We start from the raw sequence: 19,342 nt of genomic DNA, 5'->3' as shown, positions 1-19,342 counted from the left end.
TTGCGACCATCTTAAACAGAAAGCTGAAAAAATAGATAAAACGAGGCATAATATCGTAACGCCACGGGGGTTCAGGTGGGCGCCCTTGCCTTCTGCCTTCACAGGTCGGCCCCGCACCGTGGGGGACACGAACCCGGTCTCCGGCGTCACTCAACAGGGACCCAGCTTGTTGAGCCAAAGAGAGATCTCTCTACAGCCCAGCGGCTGTAGTCCTGCTATTACAGGGAAGGGCGGCGACGTCACCGCTCTGGTAAGCCGGCTCTTACACACCACTGACGGCCGTAAGCGTTACAATACGCACCAGTATTTACACCTCTTAGCGATGAGAAATGATGCAGTAGAGGAGAGTGAGACTTTTGACGTAAGAAACTTGAGCAACGCGCGAATGAGCTCGTGATCTTTCGTTTCATCACGCTTCTGTCCCAGAGTAGATCCTGCGTTTCGAGAGCGCTTTTTATGCCCTTGCCACTCATGGCAACAGCGATGTTTATGCCAGTGTTTCCAAGGAATGAAAATATAGCAGCGGAGCGACGATTTCTTTGCAAAAATAAATGTTATTACAGCCCTATGTACAAGGTTACTTTGTTACATGCAATACGTAGGCTCTAGTTTCTAGGGGTCACCTGAGGTGTGAAAGCACTCCTCTGCCCCCCCCCAACGCTCGTACACAGCTTTGCTGCGTAAGCAGGCTGAAGGAAGACTGGCTGCGATGCCCGAGAGAGCACACCAGCATCCCGAGGGCGTGCTGCTGAGCAACCGCTCCACGGGCGTGACCAGCCCCTGTACACCCGAGTCGGGCGCGCTGCCTGATACAGATCCGCGTCACAGCAGAAATGACTGCATGTCTCCGCAGCATCCGAAGGAGCAGCATCCAGTAAGCTACCAGAGCAGCAGTGCTGTTCGGGAAGTGCACCAGGTCATGGAGATTGAGCATTTTCTGCTGCCCTTCGTTTGATTAAAGAGCTTTTACTTCTCATGAAGAGGTTTTCGTGAGAACCCCCTCCCCAAAAAAAGTAAGCTCCAAATTGAAAAGGAAACCTTTAAACCCTCTACACGTTTTTATCTCTAGACCTGAGATTATTTTTTTTTCTGGGAAAACAAGCTGTAAAGCCCGGTGCTCGATCTGGATGTGTGCTAATCGGTGATTGGAACCGCGGCACAGGACAGGGAGAGAATTGTCCTGTGGAAGCTCCGCCTTCCTCTCTCTCTCAGAAACTTGGCTCCGGTTCCAGTCCGGGGAGAAGCAGACTGCGGACGGCTCTCAGGTCTGACCACTGCCAGGTGAGTTTCACCCGGACTTCTAAATATGCTGGTGCAGTACACTTATTTTTAACTTAAGTGCATCAAAATTCTACTCTGATCTTATTCATCTGAATTGAAAATGTCGTTTTCTCTCATCCTGGGACTGTTACTGGGCAGCGGAGCACTTTTAGCACCAGACTGCTCCAGCTACGATGTTCAAGGGAACGTTTCCGCATGCCCTTCGTCCCGGCGGCTGTCAGGGTGTTTAACACTGCCCTAGGACTGCTAGCCCTTCGTCTGCTCGTCTATGGACAACGTTGGACACTCAATCTGTATATACCTATGCACATTTTGCACATATTTTATTATTATTATTTTTATTTTTCTACAGTGACCAGGAGCCTATTTTGCACTCACCTATGTATTTATTTTATATTTATTTTGTATTACTGCCCGTATTTTAATTTTTCGTCTATTCTGCTGTCTGTTTTTGCTCGTCTTGGGCTGGGCTGCTGTAACACCTCAATTTCCCTGCGGGATCAATAAAGTCTTGTCTGTCTATCTAGTTCACCTACATAAATACCATTAATACCTTTAACTGTGTTTCCTCTTTCTTACTCTTCTTCGCCTCGAGCCGACAGTTTCCCACATTCCCTCTGCCCGCTGCGATTCCGCCATGTCCTTTCACTGGGGGTCAAGGATTCTTCCTCCAGGAAAACATCAAAAGACAGAAAACCCCAAGCGCTCCTTTCCCTCTAGACCTCTTCCGCACTTCTGGAATTCCCTGCCCAGGCCGTCGGGTGTCTTCGGATCCCCTTTCCCCTCCTCCTGCTCGCCCTCCGTCACCCCCAGACCCTTCCCGTCCTGCTCGTCCCCCCAGCTCCACAGCCGAAACCTTGTTTTTTCCTTCTTTCTTTCCGTTGGTTTGGAGCAGAAATCAAACTCGGCTTTGCTCTGCTTGACCCTCTTATTCACACGGCCATATCAGTCTGCAGCTCACAGCTGGCAGCCCACTGGAGAGGAATTTATTTCACACGAAAGCAAGTCTCTGTTGCTCAGCAGTTTATACCTGCACACCCACCATTACCAGAGAGCCATTGACTCCTCATGAGGCCAAGTCACCTGAATGGATTTAAGCCACACGCTGTGAGTTACTATTAAGAGGCTTTTCCTTTTTTAACTGGAGAAAAATTCCTGCTCGTGTCCCTAGAATCCAAACGCGATTTTCAAAAGCCAGAGCCTTTAGATTTGCTGTGCTTGTTATTAAACGTTTATTAATTCCCAAATTCATGTTCTCTCCCTGACCGTTGCAGGACACTGCCAGGTCTGTGGACAGGTGAGAGATCACGTGCACTGAGGCCTCTGTCCTTGAAGGCCCCGAGGATCGGGGTATTGAAACACCGTCTCGCCTGCTGGTCGGGCTGCACCTGCGAGCGTGCGGCTCGGAGCCACCCATGGCGGTGCAGGCTGTGGATCGGGCCTGCGCGGCGTTCCTCTCGGGCAGGACACGGCCCCTGAAATACAGAGTCCGTCAGCTGAAGGCGCTGCGCAGGCTGATCACCGAGAGGGAGGCGGAGGTCACCGCTGCACTAAAGCACGACCTCGGCAAGGTGAGATGCAGCCCGTCTGTCTAAAAGCACCGAGCTCCAGAGGTCACCTGGAGGAGATGGGGCACTGGAGTTGAAAGCTGGGAGGGATCAAAAACAGAAATGCCTGTGACTTTGAACTGTCATCTCACCTGGCAGACTTGGATAGATAGATAAGACTTTATTGATCCCACAGGGAAATTGATGTGTTACAGCAGCCCAGCCCAAGACAAGCAAAAAAAACTGATATCAGAATAGCCGAAAAATTAGAAAACGTACAGTAATACAAAATAAATATAAAATAAAATAAATAAATAAAAATTAATACATAGGTGTGTGCAAAATATGCTCATAGTCACTCTAAAAACAATAAAATATGTGAAAAATGTGCATAGGTATATACAGATTGACCATAGATGAGCAAATGAAGGGCTAACAGACTAGGCTTACTTCTGCCACTTTGAGGTATCTTTGGGTATTTGGGTATCTTTGGGTACCTCTGCAAGACTGATCTAAGCTGCCGGTGCCTGTTGAGATGTGGGTATTGCTGTCGGTCTTGCTCTGACCCCTGCTCCCCTGCTGCCTGCCTGCCTGCCTTCAGAGCCAGTTTGATGCACATCTGTTTGAGCTGGTGGGCCTGGACAGCGAGATCCAGCTGTCCCTGGAGAGGCTGGCAGAGTGGACAGCCCCCCAGCCCATGGAGAAGACCTTGCTGACCCTGATGGACCGGGTCTACGTCCAGCCCGAGCCCCTGGGGGTGGTGCTGATCATCGGGGCCTGGAACTACCCCTTTGCCCTGACCCTCCAGCCTCTGGTGGGGGCCATCGCCGCCGGTAAGCTGGGAGACCGGGGGGACAGGGCCTGTCTCCCTGCCCTCACAGCATGTCGTTGGTCAGTGACGTCACTCCCTCATGTTCTCAGATTCCCAGTATCTGGGTAATGGTCTCTTGTTGTAGTTCCAGCCAGTTTAGGCTAGCTCTGAGTGAGCTGTCAAAGAAAACTCAGTCTTCACTCAGGTTAGGAGATTGTCAAACAGAGATCTTTCATTCAATCAGCTGAAGGGCAGCATAGCACAGAGAAAGGGCTTCCCCTAGCACTCAGTACATACTGTATGCTTGTTCGACTGTAGTTACATTTTTCCTTTCATACAGTGAGTGTAGGTGAGACTTTAACGTATCATAGGAACACACAAGGCACAGGACACTCACAGAAGTCTTTTAGACACAAACAAAACAGGACAGGAACATGCCATTTGGCATCTGTTTCATTTCAATCTGTTTCGTTTCACAGGCTTTAGTTGCAGGAAGACAGTTGTCTTAGGTGCAAACAGAAAAGCTCACCCTGCTTGAGAGTTCATCTCACTCAGTCTTCCACAGAGGCCAGTGACAGCGGTGTGGATCTGTCTCTCTGTGTAGGTAATGCAGCTATAATAAAGCCCTCGGAGTTGAGCGAGCATTCAGCCAGTCTGCTGGAAGAGCTGCTTCCTCAGTACCTGGACAGGGTAAAGACCTTCCTCCTCCTCCTCCTCCTCGCTGTGCGTCGGCTGTGCTTCTGCGTGCGGTGAGCTGTCTTTGCATGTGGCCGTGTCCACTTTGTGTCTGGACCAGCCGGCGTCCAGGGACAAGTACAGCAAGACATCCCAACCTCATGTGAATCTGGCCAGGGAAGAGCCGGGAACATTTTATATTTGCAAATTTAGCATACTTTTCATGCATTTCGAATATGGTTAGATGTTTGGTAAATGACACTAGGACCAGGATTATCAGGGAGGGCATCCAGCGTCCCAGTGGGAGTCCCTCCTGGATTAATCCCCGCTGTCTCCCTGCGTCTCCCAGGAGATGTACCCAGTGGTGACCGGGGGAGTCCCAGAGACCCAGGAGCTCCTGAGGCAGCGCTTCGACCACATCTTCTACACCGGGAACAGCACTGTGGGAAAGCTGGTGATGGAGGCCGCCTCCCGCCACCTCACCCCCGTCACCCTGGAGCTGGGCGGGAAGAGTCCCTGTTACATCGACAAGGCCTGCGACCTGTCCGTCGCCTGCCGGTCAGTTAGACCTCGAGTGCCACATGATGGGGCCGTCACTAACTCGGACAGAACGATACCTCCAGGCCCAGGGAGTGCAGTGATGTCCGAGTTGGTGACCGAGCAGGGTAACAGTTAGGGTCAGCTTGAATGTGCCTGCTGAACATTTCTCTCATTCTCTTCTCCGAAAATCAGTGACTTTCACTTATCAAAGGTCATAGCAGGGAGAAGGTAACTTAAACCCAACATCATGCACATTTATTCAGTTTAGCTGCTAGAACTAGTGTTTTCAGACTTGCATTTGTTCTTATAAATTCTCTTAAAGCTGTGATCTTCCTGTTATTTCAGACACATTGTACCGGCTAGTTCACATGGCCAACATTGCACAGGGGAATTGGAGGGGGGGTCATCACCCAGAGCTTGTGGGGTTGTACATGATTGTGTAAGACCTACATTTTCAAGTGTCAATGTATGGATCAGACTAGAGTTGAAGTACTTAATCCTGAACCTGGTACTGCAGGCTGGTACTGGTACTGCAGGCTCGGCCGGTATCTATATCTTTCCATCTGCAGCCGGATCACCTGGGGGAAGTTTGCCAATTGTGGTCAGACCTGCATCGCTCCTGACTACATCCTGTGTGACCCCAGCATACAGGACCGAGTGGTGGAGGAGATCAGGCGAACAGTGCAGGTATGTCTCTCTGTCTGCCCCACGGCCACTTAGGACGAGAGGATCCAGAATATCGGATCGCTTCATCCTGCTTTGTGAAGTTCCTGCTTCGTTTTGGTTCTTTAAATCTTTGTGGAAAAGTTGTGTCCTGTTGCCTGTTCGTTCTGTCATGTTACCTCTTCCAGCTGCTGTCTAGCATCTGTGAAGTAAAGTCGTAAATACCAGAAACACAGGTGCCATCCTCATGTTCAGCAAGCAAAAGGAGTGAAACCAACCTGCTGTGATTTATTACTTACAGGAATTCTACGGCAACGACCCCAAGATCTCGCCGGACTACGGACGCATTGTCAACAAGCGCCATTTCAAAAGGGTCATGTCTCTGCTGGAGGGCTGCACCATAGCCCTGGGGGGAGAGCATGATGAGTCACAGTGCTACATTGGTAAGAAGACAGCTGTCTGAGATAATGCACCAGGGAAAGCACAGCACAAAATAAAGGTTATTATAAGGGTCCTTTTAGGACATATTCTGACTGGCAAATCAAGCAGATGGCTCTTTGCTATGACTAGATTCTTTATTATTGCAATTGAATTCTTTAATGTGTGATCTTCTCAAGAACAATTCCATAAGTATCAAGAAAAATGTGAACTTTTTATCCCACAACAAATAGTAGAGTGAATTTCATTGTGTCTGTGGGCACACAGGGGTGTCCTCACATTGGACAGCACATCTTTAATTTCCATTACACAGCGCTGCATGTTATGGGCTGCGTTTGATGCTTCAATGTGCAAACATGACTATGTCACAATTAAACACTAAAAGAATACCTGTGTGCTGCTGGTTATAATTTACAGATTATACTGGAGCATTGCAAGGCCTTAAACACATACGCAATTCTTAAAATTTTACAATACGTGCTGCATTTTAATTCTGGAAAATAGCTGCTGTGTTATTCTTTGTTAATTGTAATAGTTTTGTGCATTGAATTGCTTTCCTGCACATTCCTCTGGCTAGGTAATAAGAGGTAATATTATGAAGAAGAAGAATTTGGGAAAGCCGGTCTCCTGAGCTGTCCGGTGAGACCTGGCTGCTCTCCAGGAGTCCTGCTCTCCTGTCTGGGATGAAACGCTGCACGCTGGCACTCGATGACCCCCTGTGCCTCTCTCCTCAGCCCCCACTGTCCTGAAGGACGTGAACCCCCACTCCAGGGTGATGCAGGAGGAGATCTTTGGGCCGGTCCTGCCCATCCTGAGCGCGGGCAGCGTGGACGAGGCCATCCGCTTCATCAACGAGCGAGAGAAGCCGCTGGCGCTGTACGTCTTCTCCAAGAACAAGAAGGTACCAGTCCATCTGGGATTAAGCCCTGGCACAGAGGTGTGCCCCTGGCAAGGGGCCTGTTGACCTCAGTTACATACCGTCCTTCAGACCAGGAAAGCTAATGACACAAGACGAGATCAGGATCCTACATGTCTGAAGGAGATCAATCCGAGTCCCTGTGGGCCATTTGAAAGTGTTTCTTTGCACTGACTAGACTTTGTTTTTTACCCAGTTTTAAAAGACATGGGGATGAGCTTGGCATTGTGGGTATTTCTTCATGTGTCGCGCTGGAAAAGGCCCAACCAGCACCCCCCTGTCCAGCTCGCCCAGTCCCATCCTACGGGGACACCGATCTGGAACACAAACGCTTTGGCGGTTTCTCCAGGGGCTGCCGGCTCACTCCCCCCCACCTCTGTCCCTCTCTTCCAGCTGATCGACCGCGTGATCTCCGAGACGTCCAGCGGCGGGGTCACGGCCAACGACGTGCTGCTGCACTACACTGTGGGCGCGCTGCCCTTCGGGGGCGTGGGTAAGCCTGGCGGGCGGGCGGACTCCCGGGCCTGCGGAGCGCCGAGCCATAGCTCTCGGGGCCAGCGCGTCTCCGCTTTCCCACAAACCAGCTCTCTAAAACCCGACCTGCCTGCGGGGTATTGAACAGTGGAAGGCCTTTTTATGTCGATTTGACTTGCTTTACTTCCGTTTTTAAAGCGTTCTCTAACAACGAGGGTTTGGAGGAGCGGCGGCGAACGTGTGAGGGGTACGGGGCCCCGGCGTGAGGTCAGCTTGGAGAGAGGAAAGAAACAAACAGGACACAGGTCCGGGCCTGACTAAACAACAAGAAAAACCAAAAGGCTGCTTTTGACAGCGGGGTCCGGGCTGGACTGGAAACAGAGGTTCTCAGAGAAAAAGACCACCTGAGACCCGGGACCCAGCCTGAGCTGAGCGCTGAAGCAGCCACAGCGAGAGGGGTTCATGGGGGGGCCGCATTCTCACACCTCTGAAGGGCTAGCTGCTGTGTCACCATTAGTAAGGGGGTTAAATATCGATGTGACAAAGAAGGAGGAAAGGACTGAAGTGTTACTTGATGTTTTTTTAACCCTGTGTCCTAATTTTAATAATGATAATTCCTTACACTTATATAGCGCTTTTCTGGACACTCCACTCAAAGCGCTTTACAGGCAGCCCCCCCCTGGGTGATGTGTCTTATCTGGTGTTTTGAACGGAGGGTTATGAAACCTCTGTTTTGACACTTGGGGAAAAGGACAGTAAAGGGGCTCCAGCTCTGTGCGTCTCGGGCGTCGGGCTCTCCGGGCTGACGGCTGGCCCCTCTCTCCGCAGGTCACAGTGGGATGGGCAAGTACCACGGCAAGCACACCTTCGACCAGCTGAGCCACCACCGCGCCTGCGTCGTCCGGTCCCTGGCCGGGGAGGGCCTGAACCGGGCGCGCTACCCGCCGCTGAGCCGCCAGGGGCTGCGAACCGCGAGGTTCTTCATGCAGAAGCGCGTGAGGACCGCGGGCCGGGGCTGCTGCGTGCTGGCCGTGGTGTCCAGCCTGCTGGCCCTGGGCCTGCTGCTCGCCCTGCTGCTGGTGCTGCTGAAGGTGGCGTGACGGGCAGCGGGCGGGTCTGGGGGAGCGAGCTCAGCCTGGGCCCGTGGCAGAACATCCCCAGCCGGGAGCGTCCGGAACTCCGACTCCCTGTTTTTCAACTGATCAATTCTTTAAATTAAAGTAGCACCTTCTTCGGAAAGCAATTTCTGGCTAGTGTCCAGCAGCTTCAAGATTTTCAAGAGAATGGAAACTGTAAAAGATCATGTTATTAAGAGACAAGTCTTGCTTTTTCGCTCATGGGAAATGGCAACAAGCTAATCGAGACTCTGGTTCTTATTTTCCCTCTACGCAATTAGCTGTTACCTCACACAGTAAATACTCTGACCTGGCAGGTCATCCACTGGGAAAACTAAGCCCTATTAATACTGCTGATCAGCAGGTGTTTTCGAGCCAGGTTCATGGGAGTTTTTTTTAAAGCCTGCCATTTACATTGTAACGTGGATTGCTGTGTATATAAATCGAAGGACGTTGAACAGTAGTAATAGACTAATGAGCATTGAGGTCGTGATTCTGTATGGTCACCCTAGAGTTTCCCTGACTTTTTTAAAATGACATAGTTTTCACATCTTCTGGCACTCAACGTATTATTGTATACATCATAAAAACTGCCAACCTATTGTTGGAGTTGTTTTAACACCTGTTGAATATACTATAGTTGTAATAATAGTGTTTTAATAAGTCTGAATATTGGTTTTTTAATGCCTGAGCGTTGTGTGAGTCTGGAAGTGTCGCTTGCTCTTACCTGTTTTTTTAATATGCAGGGAAAGAAGCGTTTTTTGTAGGGAGCAAGGTTTTTGATTAAAAATGGTAAGGATTGAAATTTTAGGATGTTATATATGTTCTGTCCACAAGGTGTCAGTCCTGTGCCATCGAACATAAAACCTCAACAAAAATACAACAAATAAACATAATTACTTGATAAACACCAACACTATTTCTAGTCTTGCAGCTTTCCTAAGAAATTAGACTTTATTTTGAGTTGCCATCATGCTTATGGGACAGGTTTTTAAAAAATTATTAGTGGATTTTTAAAGATATGATTGTTTAAAATGTTCAGATTTTTAGCAATCAGTTGTAAGTACTAATTCCATCCGTCTGTCCACTGGACTGTGGGAGGAAACCGGAGTATCAAAAAAGAGGGCAAACGAGAGCGATCATGTGCACTCCACACAGACAGAGCCCCATTCGAACCCAAGATCCTTCAAGCTGTGAAGCTGTGTCTTTGCCCACTGGGTCAGTGTGCCATCCGTACAGCAATTATCATTAGTGAGAGCAAGAGAGCCGGCGTGAAGCTCAGTGAACACACACTGTCTTCACAGATGTGGACACAAAGTTTCATTTACAGACAGAAGCTGAGAAAACATGTCCTCTAAGGTTGTAACTGCTGACAACCTGACCAAGCAGGAATGCCCCCACCCCTGCAGATAACATTTTCATGAGCTCAATGACATCTGACAATGTTATGCCAGCAGCCATATCACTCTGCAACTCACAACTGGCCACCCTCTGAAGCCCAGCAGGTGTGAGCCTGGTCAGTACTTGGATGGGAGACCTCCTGGGAAAAACTAAGGTTGCTGCTGGAAGAGGTGTTAGTGGGGCCAACAGGGGGCAATCACCCTGTGGTCCATGTGGGTCCTAATGCCCCAGTATAGTGACCAGGACACTAAACTGTAAACAGACGGCATCCTTCGGATGAGACGTAAAATCGAGGTCCTGACTCTTTGTGGTCATTAAAAATCCCAGGGTGTTTCTTGAAAAGAGTAGAGGTGTAGCCCCGGCAACCTGGCCAAATTTCCCTTCAATCATGGCCTCCTAATAACCCCCACCGGCTTCATCACTCTGCTCTTCTCCCCACTGAGAGCTGGTGTGTGGGGAGAGTACTGGTGCATCATCCAGGTGGGGCTGCACACTGGTGGTGGTGGAGGAGGAGATCCCCATTACCTGGAAAGCGCTTTAAGTGGAGTGTCCAGAAAAGTGCTATGTAAGTGTAAGCTATTATTATTATTATTATTATCATCTTCTAGTCGTTACATTCATAAACTCTTCTCAAATCTAAAATGATGTCTGCTTTTAACCTTTTAAAGCGCTGGAAATACTTGTTTGGGGTTTTCTTCTCGTCCTGTGTGATGTGCGATCATGCGTAGTGAATAAAAATAGCTCAAAAGCCAATGAAAAGACCCCCGTGAATTCAGGAAGACGGAGGTGTGTGTGGAGGTGTGTGGTACTCAGGAAGGAACAGAGGCGTGTGGACCCTCGTGTCCAGACAGGAGTGAGCCCAGCGAGTTGTGGAGGCAGGTGGAGCTGTCGGTGCTACCTGCTGCCTCGCTGACACCTGCCCGGCTCTGCCCAGCCATGTGAGCAGTGCAGGAGGAGCGGTCCCTCAGTCCTGATCTCAGCCACAGCGCCGCCAAGATGAGAGCTGCGCTCTCCCTGCTCACTCTGCTCTGCTCTGCTCCAGGTGCCACAGGTAAGAGCAGTGCTCATTCACTACTCACAGGAAGCTGTCCTGCAGAAAACCACGTTCAATGTCCAATCCTAACCTCTTTACTAACCTCAATAGATAGACCGATATCTGATTCTTTGACTGCAAGTTACTTTAACAATATGTGTGACTTACAATTTTGCATGTGGTAAATTATTTGAATGTATACATTGATGTGCGTATGCTGTATATTCAATATTTATAGATCTGTTATTGATTGACTGTAGATTCTTAAAAGCAATTGTTCAGACATATTTATTGCTACATGTGGAAAGGGGCTAAGAGTTTGGATTCACACATGAATGAATGCAAAAGTTAAATAATAGTTCGTGATTTAGAAGAATGACTGTATTCCAAGATATACCCACAGATGGGGATGTAGTGTTTATTTTACCATTAGTGTGAGAGGCTTTATGGTGTGTGAAGGTATGCACTCGTGATGTCTCTATTTACATAAATGCGCAGGGTTGATGTAGAAGTGGTTAAAACTGTTTAGCTTGTACATGTTAATAGGATGTGTAAAATCTGGCCAGCGGATTGCTTCTAAAATCCACTCCTTAAGTTGTACGCAGGTTGTCCTCTGTAATATGTTTCAAAAATGACCTATTAATTATTTGTGTCACACTCTTAAATGAACTAAAGGCCCTTTTAAGTCAAATCTATGCTCTTAAAACAACTGTTCTTTTTAGTTAGGTGAAGAAGTTTATGGGGGGAAAAAGTTGCAGAGAGGAGCACAACTCTTTGACAACATGCTGGGCAGTCTGGGTAACTGTTGTGTTTGAGCCACAAATGTCTAGAAACAAAAAAGAAAAAGCTAGTTCTGTATGAATATTTGCAATAGTACTTTAAAGTTTTTTTCTCTAGCCAACAGCTTGTTTCCATCCCATGGGCGCTGTTGAAGTCTACTCTAGACACCTGCATCTCTGAGCAGAGCCTCTGGGTGATGCCCTTTTGTTCCGGCTTGACTTTGAAAACTTTCCGTGCTGTTTGTTATGGGTTCCATGTGATTTTGGGGTCCCGAAGCTCTTTGGGGGGGAAAGGTACATCACCCACCAGTGAAGTATGGAGCTCACCAGGGTGTCACAGTGTAGGATACAGCAGATCAGGTTGAAAAATGAGCAGCTGCTTCACCAATTATAAGAAGAGGAATAAAAAGGACAGGTCATACAAGTTCAGAGTGGAATTTTGCCAGGACATCAGGGTTAACATCCCTGGGATTTTAAGAAGTAATTAGTCAGGACCTCAGTTCCACATCTTATCCATAAGATGGCACAACCTGTAGCACAGATCCCCAGGGGAAGAGCACCATCCTCTAGCCCAGCAACATCACTGACAGCATCAACCTAGATTCCTTACAGGCCTCCCCTCCCAGTACTGATGAGGCACGGCCTTGCTTACCTTCTGAGTTCTGGTGACATCAGGCTACAAGAGTGCCTTCATAAACTAACTCCAGGCCTGGAAAGTCACGAATATCCCATCAGTTCAGGGGAATCTGTGGAGTGCACAACAAAATGGATCAGTGGCAAAGGGGGCAGAGAAGATCATGGAGTAGTGGAGCTCTGCTCTGCTCTGCACTTTTGAACATTCCCCAATTCATATTTTCTCTAAGCAGCAAAGCTTCTGTTGCTTTAAAGCCAACAGTATCCCAATGTCAGGTCCACTGGTACGCCTGGGTCCATGTTTAACTTAGCTGAAACATGTTCCTTCTCATTAATGCTAAAATAACAATGATTACTTTGTTACTGATTATCGCTGAAAAGCTACAGGAGGAAAAAGATTCAGTGTTAAGGTGCCCTTTCCAGGCTTTCGATTTTCTTTACAGACCATATCTAGTGCATGTGGGGAACACAGATCGTTATTGCAGAGAAGGAGACTGTTAGAACAGCACCGAGCTCTAAAACAAACCCTTTTGCCTGAAGACTGTGAGGTGACACACAGAGAGAGAGAGGCTAGTGTTATCGACAGTGATTCTCAGGAATTCTGATTTCTATAAATCAGAATGACTTTGCAGGTTTGTCATTTTCCAATTTCCTGGTTCCCAGGTAAACATTTAGTGTTTTCTTCTTGGCTTTCATCAGAGGGACCTTCGCCCTGTGACCTTTTCTCCTTCTTCCCGCTGGTGTTTCAGAAAGACCACATGGCGCCCCTGACTTTGGAGCCTGTGGGCTGATCTCTCGAAAAATATTGTTCACACAGGGTGTCTTGAGAAGAACCCAAATGGAAAAGCTGCTTACGGTGAAAGAATATTAGGCCGGGATGTTAAATTTTAACTGAATAATCACAGGAACAGCATTTTGTAAACATTTTTAAACTGATCAGTGCTTAACCCTTTGAAGGCGTCTCTCTGGCTTTGCGGTGCTGTTGTGTCGCAGTGTTCTTGTGATGCCCCTGCCGATGAGCTAAAATATCACTGATCACTTCTTCCAGGTGATTGGTGCTACCAGTCCCAGTTCTCCTGTAATGAAACGTGTGAAGGTAAACTAATTTGCAATATATTTCTTTTTTTGCAACTGTAGGCCGAGAGCCCACGTATGCTGTAGTTGTTTATTTTTTCTTTTTTTGGTCCTTATACTCCTAAACTGCCCATTCCAGAGTAAATTTATTACTCTATCTATCAAAAGAAGATCAAATCCTCATTGGGTCAGAAATCATGCAGAAATAAGTGGACTACAGACGGAAGAAGAAATGTATCGATATACAGTATGTACTTCAGTATGTATAGGTAAGCAATTACCTATTTCTATAACTATATAGATATAACAACTATATCTAGGCTACAGTGGCCAGAGCTCATCCTGGCCTCTGTAGAGTTACTGGACTAGAGAGCATGTGACCCCCTTCCCCCCTGAATGAGACACCAGTCCATCTCGGGGATCCCTCCCAGCACTGCAGGTCCCCCACTCATACAGCTGGGTGCACTGGAGCAACTGGGGTACAGCACCTCACTCAAGGTACAGCAGCAGTGTCTGCAGCAGGGGCTCGGAGTCCAAAGGCTTACCCACTGCATTATGCTGCCCTCACTAATTCGATTCTAATTAATAATTAAGGATGTAGTCTGTCCAAAGGAAACCTCAGGCCTGTTGTTAATAGTGCAGCCCTGCTGTTGAAAAGTGCATTCCATCACGCCATGCCCAGACTTCCAGCCTTTATTTCATGCTAATTCTTTATAGGCAGCCATGCTGAAGGTGCGAGCCAAAACCCAGCAGTGCAGAGACACCAATGATATTCATATATCTGAGGGCTTGCAGTATTTCATTTTTTTTAAGAAAAGCAGAGGTTTGGAGAGATCTGTGCATCTGAGAAATCTTGTCTCATATCATCGCACTTCTGTGTGACGTGAAGCTGTCTTGTCCTAGAGCCTGCTCACTGGGCAGATCAACATCCGTACTGCGGGGGAAGGAGACAGTCGCCGATTAACATTGTTACCAGGAAAGCTCAGTACGACAGCAGCCTGGAGCCCTTCACCTTTGAAGGGTACGATCAGACCCACAGTGTGACGGCTGAGAATCTAGGTCACTCGGGTGAGTTGACGAGACTTTTTTCCATCAGCGTTGAGGAATTAAACTTAAAATAAAAACATGTTGTGTTTTTCCCAGAGGATCCCCTCTTCATTTTTTTAATGGATGGAGACTGAAAAAAAAATCCCATTTCAGGACAAAAGATGAGCTTGAAGAGGAGCTAGTAAAGGTTTATTCCATGCTGAAAAGAGACGAAGAAGACTCTACAGCCGGAAGGTTGTGTTTCTTTTCTTTTCAGCAGGGAATAAACCTGTACTTGTTCCTTTGCAGCCTACACATGCTGACGCGGCTCCCTACTTGAGTTTGAAGAGATTGCGCATAACATCACCGACCTGGGTCAAAGCTACTTTAACCTGCACAACGGTCACAGCAAACCAGAAGGCTGGTCTGACTCTGGACTGTCCACTCCAAGGGGAAAAACAGAGAAACATTAAGCTGTTCTGTAAATATGAGCTGAGAAACTGAGTGTAGAGCTGATACCTTGGAGTTTATGAAGTTTATGGCCACATACCATTCCCATCTTCTAATCTGTGGGGAAGCTACAAGAAAAGCAGACATTTTTTAGGATATGTAATTAATAATGCATTACTTCTAATACTGTTATGTTAATGCAGATGTAAGACTACAGCCGTTATGTTAATGCACTAGTAAAATCTCACTTAGAAAAGTCTGTTCAATTTCTGGTTACCAAAATACGAAACATAATGTGGACTTTCCTATTGTATATTACAGGTATACCTGTTTACAAACCCCCTGTTCAGTCCTTAAGTGCTCCATTTCTTAGCAAAGCGCAATCGGACTCTTTCTATAGTGTCTCAGGGTTGTGGGTTACACACACAGCGCTGACTCTCTCCTCTCCTCCCAAGTGCACTTTGCTCTCTCCTCGTCAGTGAGGACTCAGGGAGGGCACATGTCAGACTGGTACAAAGCCGTCAACTTTCACCTGCACTGGGGCTGGGAGGCCGGACCGGGGTCAGAGCACACCGTCAACGGGGAGCAGTTCCCCATGGAGGTACGAGCCTTCGACGGGTGAACTGGGAGAATCACACCGAGCCCAGTCAAATCGAACAACCCTATCACACCAGGAGCAAAGGCCTCAGCATGAACATCCATTATACAGTAGCTCAATACAAAACAATCAGTAAACACGACAAAGCATATTATGGGTGGCAACGTGGTGTGGACATTGGCACAGGTCGTTTGTAGCGCTTGTGTCCATGGATCTTGATTTCAGGCTGGGGCAGCTTCTGTGTGGGGCTGTTGTGTTCTCCATGGGGCTTCAATTTCCTCCCACTGTCCAAAAACATATTGATTAGGTTAATAGGTGTCTCAAAATTGTCCCTGTGTGTGTGTGTGTGTGTGTGTGTGTGTGTGCGCGCCGTGACATCTGGCTGCCATGACCCACAGGAATAATCTGCTTTCAGACAGTGGAGGCTGGATGGATAAAAGGCAGTTCCATTTTTCTGTGCAGATCTCATTAGCTTGAACAGTGCATTAATGCACTTGAATACTAACCTCTCCTCTCTCTCTCTCCCCCTCGGACAGCTCCATATCGTGCACATTCACAGGAAATACAAAACAATAGCAGACGCAGCAAAGGACTCCGCTGGCATTGCAGTGCTTGCATTCTTCTTTGAGGTAATCCGATTCCGAAAATAATATTAATGAAGATCATAAACTTCTTTTTCACACTTGCATATAAACTCATAATATGACACTGCTGTGTTTGAATGATCAGAAAATCAAGGAGCCCTTAAGGCAAAGTGTTCAGAATGAGTTGCTTATAAGTGAAAACTTTGAGATGCTGTACAAATTATACAGCAGTAAATATAAAAATGGGATCACACAGGACAGTGCCTTAAATGCAAAGGCAAAGAAATGTACACCTTAAAAGCGATGGTAAAAAAATATATTTTTAAAATATCCACAGTCACGGAGTGACTCTCCTGTGGTTTAAGTTAACAAATTCCACAGTCCTGGTGCTGCAGAAGAGAGGCAGCATCACCCATTGCCTGGAGCCCAGGCTTTAGTATAATAATATAATAATAATAAACTTTATTTTATATAGCACCTTTAAAGGTGGCTTTTCAAAGCACTTTACAGAATGACAACAACAATAAATAAAAAGAATACACAAGATAAAACACAATTACAATATGCAGAGGAGACCGTGGATGGTGGTACTGAGAAAAGCAGAGGGGTGAAGAATGGAACCAGTTCAGTAAAGGCTTTTCTGAAGAAGAGGGTTTTGAGTCTGGATTTGTATAACGAGAGGACCTGAGTCAGCACAGCTCAGGAGTGCATGTTGGACTGTAATGACACAGTATGCAATTAAGGTAACCTGGGGCTGCACTGTTCAGAGCCGTAAATATCAACAGGGACCTTAAAATCCAGCAGGATTGTGCAGTTTACGCAGCAGGGGAGTGACGTGCAAAGATTAAGCAGTATTAGTGTGCATGCAAGCCACAAAATTCTGGACAAACTGGGGTTTGTTTAATACCGTACTATATACCTTATTAAGGTCTTACCATAGTCTAAGCATAGTAAAATAAGGGTGTGTCTCAATTTTCCAGCTTCAGACACCCTGAACAGGACAATGAGGGTAAAAAAGATACCACACATCTCTAACACGACTCTCAGTCAACAACACAGGGCCGTAAATAACATCAAGGTCTCAGACTGTGCTCAAGGATTTCATTCCAGTGCCATCGGTAACGATGCTAAAATTGACAACTTTGTTTGGGAGCCTCTAAGCATAACCTCAGTCTGACCTGAAAGTTCGGTTATATGCATATCTGAAACACTTTTATCACTGCAGGAATCATCACAGGACAATCCTTATTACAAGGTCTTGATTGATGCCCTAGATGAAGTCAAGCATGCAGGTAATCAATTATTAGACTCTGTGTATTTATTTAGCATACTGTATGCAAGTTTATGTAAGTGGCCTTTAACTAAGGTACTGTATATAAAATGGTCACAATACAAAGAAGTATCACCATTTCACAGTAACCTTTAACAGTTCCTTCTCAATCAAAGCTTAATTTTCAATAATAATTTCTAGAAAGAAATCTTTAATCGCACCTTATAGTGAGATACATGTACCCAGCATTATAATCTGTATTACTCTTGCAGATGCATAAATTTATAGGAAGTCAGGGTTTTTGCACAACAAAATATCCCAGAATCAAAAAGTAAGTCTTTAGGATTAGTCTGAAAGGCTGTTTTGGGGAGAGGTGGCTACAGACATACTACTAACTAGGTTCCAATTGTTTTAACCTGTAGTTTTGTGAAGCTGAGGCAGTGCTCTCCTCTCACTCCCACGTTTTTAAATCCCAGGCTAAGCCTAAGCATTTGCTTGGAATCCCAATTCAGGTGACAAGACGATCATCACAGCCCTGCAGCTCGTCAGCATTCTTCCCAAACCCCAGGACCTGCACAAGTATTACTACTATTCTGGATCGGTGACTGTGCCAGACTGTGATGAAGCTGTGGTCTGGGCTGTGTTTGAGACACCCATTCGGATCAGCAGGGAGCAGGTACGACTTTCTATCTAAGCATTTAACAAGGGACATTCAAAGAGCATGATGTCGCTGTGGAGCATGGGAATGGGCATTAAATAGCTCTGTTTTGCAATGCTTAGAGGCAGAACCCTCTACACAGACCTAATTCTTCTTTTTCATACTGTACACGATGTTCAGGTTAGCTGCCATGAACAACTGTTTAGCCCTCATTAGCTAGGGCTCATCAGCGCTGGCATGATATACAGGGCCCTTCATACTTATCTAATTATCCCTGTTTGGAGCAATTATTATTCCATTTTTGGAATAATTTGAAATGCCCAAAAAAGTACTTGCACAGCCTTCTCAAAGTGCAGTCGCCGCCGCCTGAGAGTTCCGAGAGTTACTGCTCATCCACCCTTGGCTTTTTAACTGGAAACACCAAGGAACAGTGACCCTGTGTCCCGGTCTCCCCCCCCCCCCCAGCTCACGGCATTTTCCCAGAAGCTGCTGTTTCGGACCGAGAAGCCGATGAAGATGACATTCCGCCCCACCCAGCCTCTGAATGGCCGCGTGGTTCTCCGGTCGAGCGCCGGCCTCCTGAGCTTCAGCCTGGCGGCTCTCTCCCTCTCCGTGGTCTGGACGTTGCCTTGCCTCCGGCTCTTCCTGTAGGAGTGTCTCCCCTGCTACCCAGTAGGCTGGGATTTGGGAAGCCCTGATTTGGGAAAGGCACTCTTTGTGAAAGCAGTGCTGGTTTAAAAACCCAGTCAAGCAGCCTTGTAGTTTTCCTCCCTGCCCATCCTAGACCCTGCCAGCACCGGAATAACTTCATGGCTTAACTGATTCCACTGCCAAATATCCCTAAAGTTAAAAAGGAATTAACTGGGACTGAAATTTCCACTCTCCTGGAATGGAGGAGTCTGCCCTACACCTGATATTACAACATAGTGTTTTTCCCCCCTATTTATGTTGGTTGTGCGCCTCCTTGGAATTCCGTGTTTTCCTTGGAAAAATTCCCTGGAATAAAATGTGAGTGGTTGACCCTGCTGGAGATTTCAGTGTTCACTGGCACACCCGAGGGCATGGTAAGCACTTCACAAGCCTGTGCATAAGCATCCTGCCTGTAAAACTCAGTATCAGGCACTGTTGACTGAACAAACTGCCACTGAATACACAGCTGTATTCTGCAGAGTCTCTGTTCCTGTTAAGCACATTTTCAATTTAGGGATCTATACCCTATTCTATGGGGATGTCAATAATTTATCAATAAATGCAAAGAAATCAAATAAGTTTGTAATTGCTAGGTCTTTAACAAGGCAATGGAGTACGATGCCACTGTACCAGCTCTATATCGTGTACAATAGGATAGCAACAGTCATGTTTAGAGACTGCAAAAT

At 47.0% G+C, this 19,342-nt stretch overlaps 2 protein-coding genes across 2 annotated transcripts; both read left to right on the top strand.

The window, feature by feature from the left end:
* Positions 1-1,211: 1,211 nt before the first annotated feature.
* On the top strand, positions 1,212-9,374 carry LOC148814331 (aldehyde dehydrogenase family 3 member A2-like). Its single transcript, XM_088906826.1, has 10 exons — positions 1,212-1,281; positions 2,556-2,852; positions 3,430-3,661; positions 4,244-4,329; positions 4,664-4,872; positions 5,424-5,541; positions 5,819-5,960; positions 6,690-6,856; positions 7,265-7,364; positions 8,174-9,374. The coding sequence occupies exons 2-10, from the start codon at positions 2,697-2,699 to the stop codon at positions 8,443-8,445; spliced, it is 1,482 nt and encodes a 493-aa protein (XP_088762952.1). The 5' UTR covers positions 1,212-1,281; positions 2,556-2,696; the 3' UTR covers positions 8,446-9,374.
* Positions 9,375-10,857: 1,483 nt separating this feature from the next.
* ca4c (carbonic anhydrase IV c) lies at positions 10,858-18,617 on the top strand. The gene is made up of 7 exons (XM_088907220.1): positions 10,858-10,912; positions 14,302-14,448; positions 15,312-15,457; positions 15,991-16,083; positions 17,264-17,330; positions 17,821-17,984; positions 18,432-18,617. The coding sequence occupies exons 1-7, from the start codon at positions 10,858-10,860 to the stop codon at positions 18,615-18,617; spliced, it is 858 nt and encodes a 285-aa protein (XP_088763346.1).
* Positions 18,618-19,342: the final 725 nt, after the last annotated feature.

This window comes from Atractosteus spatula, chromosome 27 (assembly GCF_055471065.1).
Source record: "Atractosteus spatula isolate fAtrSpa1 chromosome 27, fAtrSpa1.hap1, whole genome shotgun sequence".
Taxonomy (NCBI): Eukaryota; Metazoa; Chordata; class Actinopteri; order Semionotiformes; family Lepisosteidae; genus Atractosteus; species Atractosteus spatula.
Note: the sequence above shows the minus strand (reverse complement) of the source record. Positions and strands in the feature narration are given on the sequence as shown.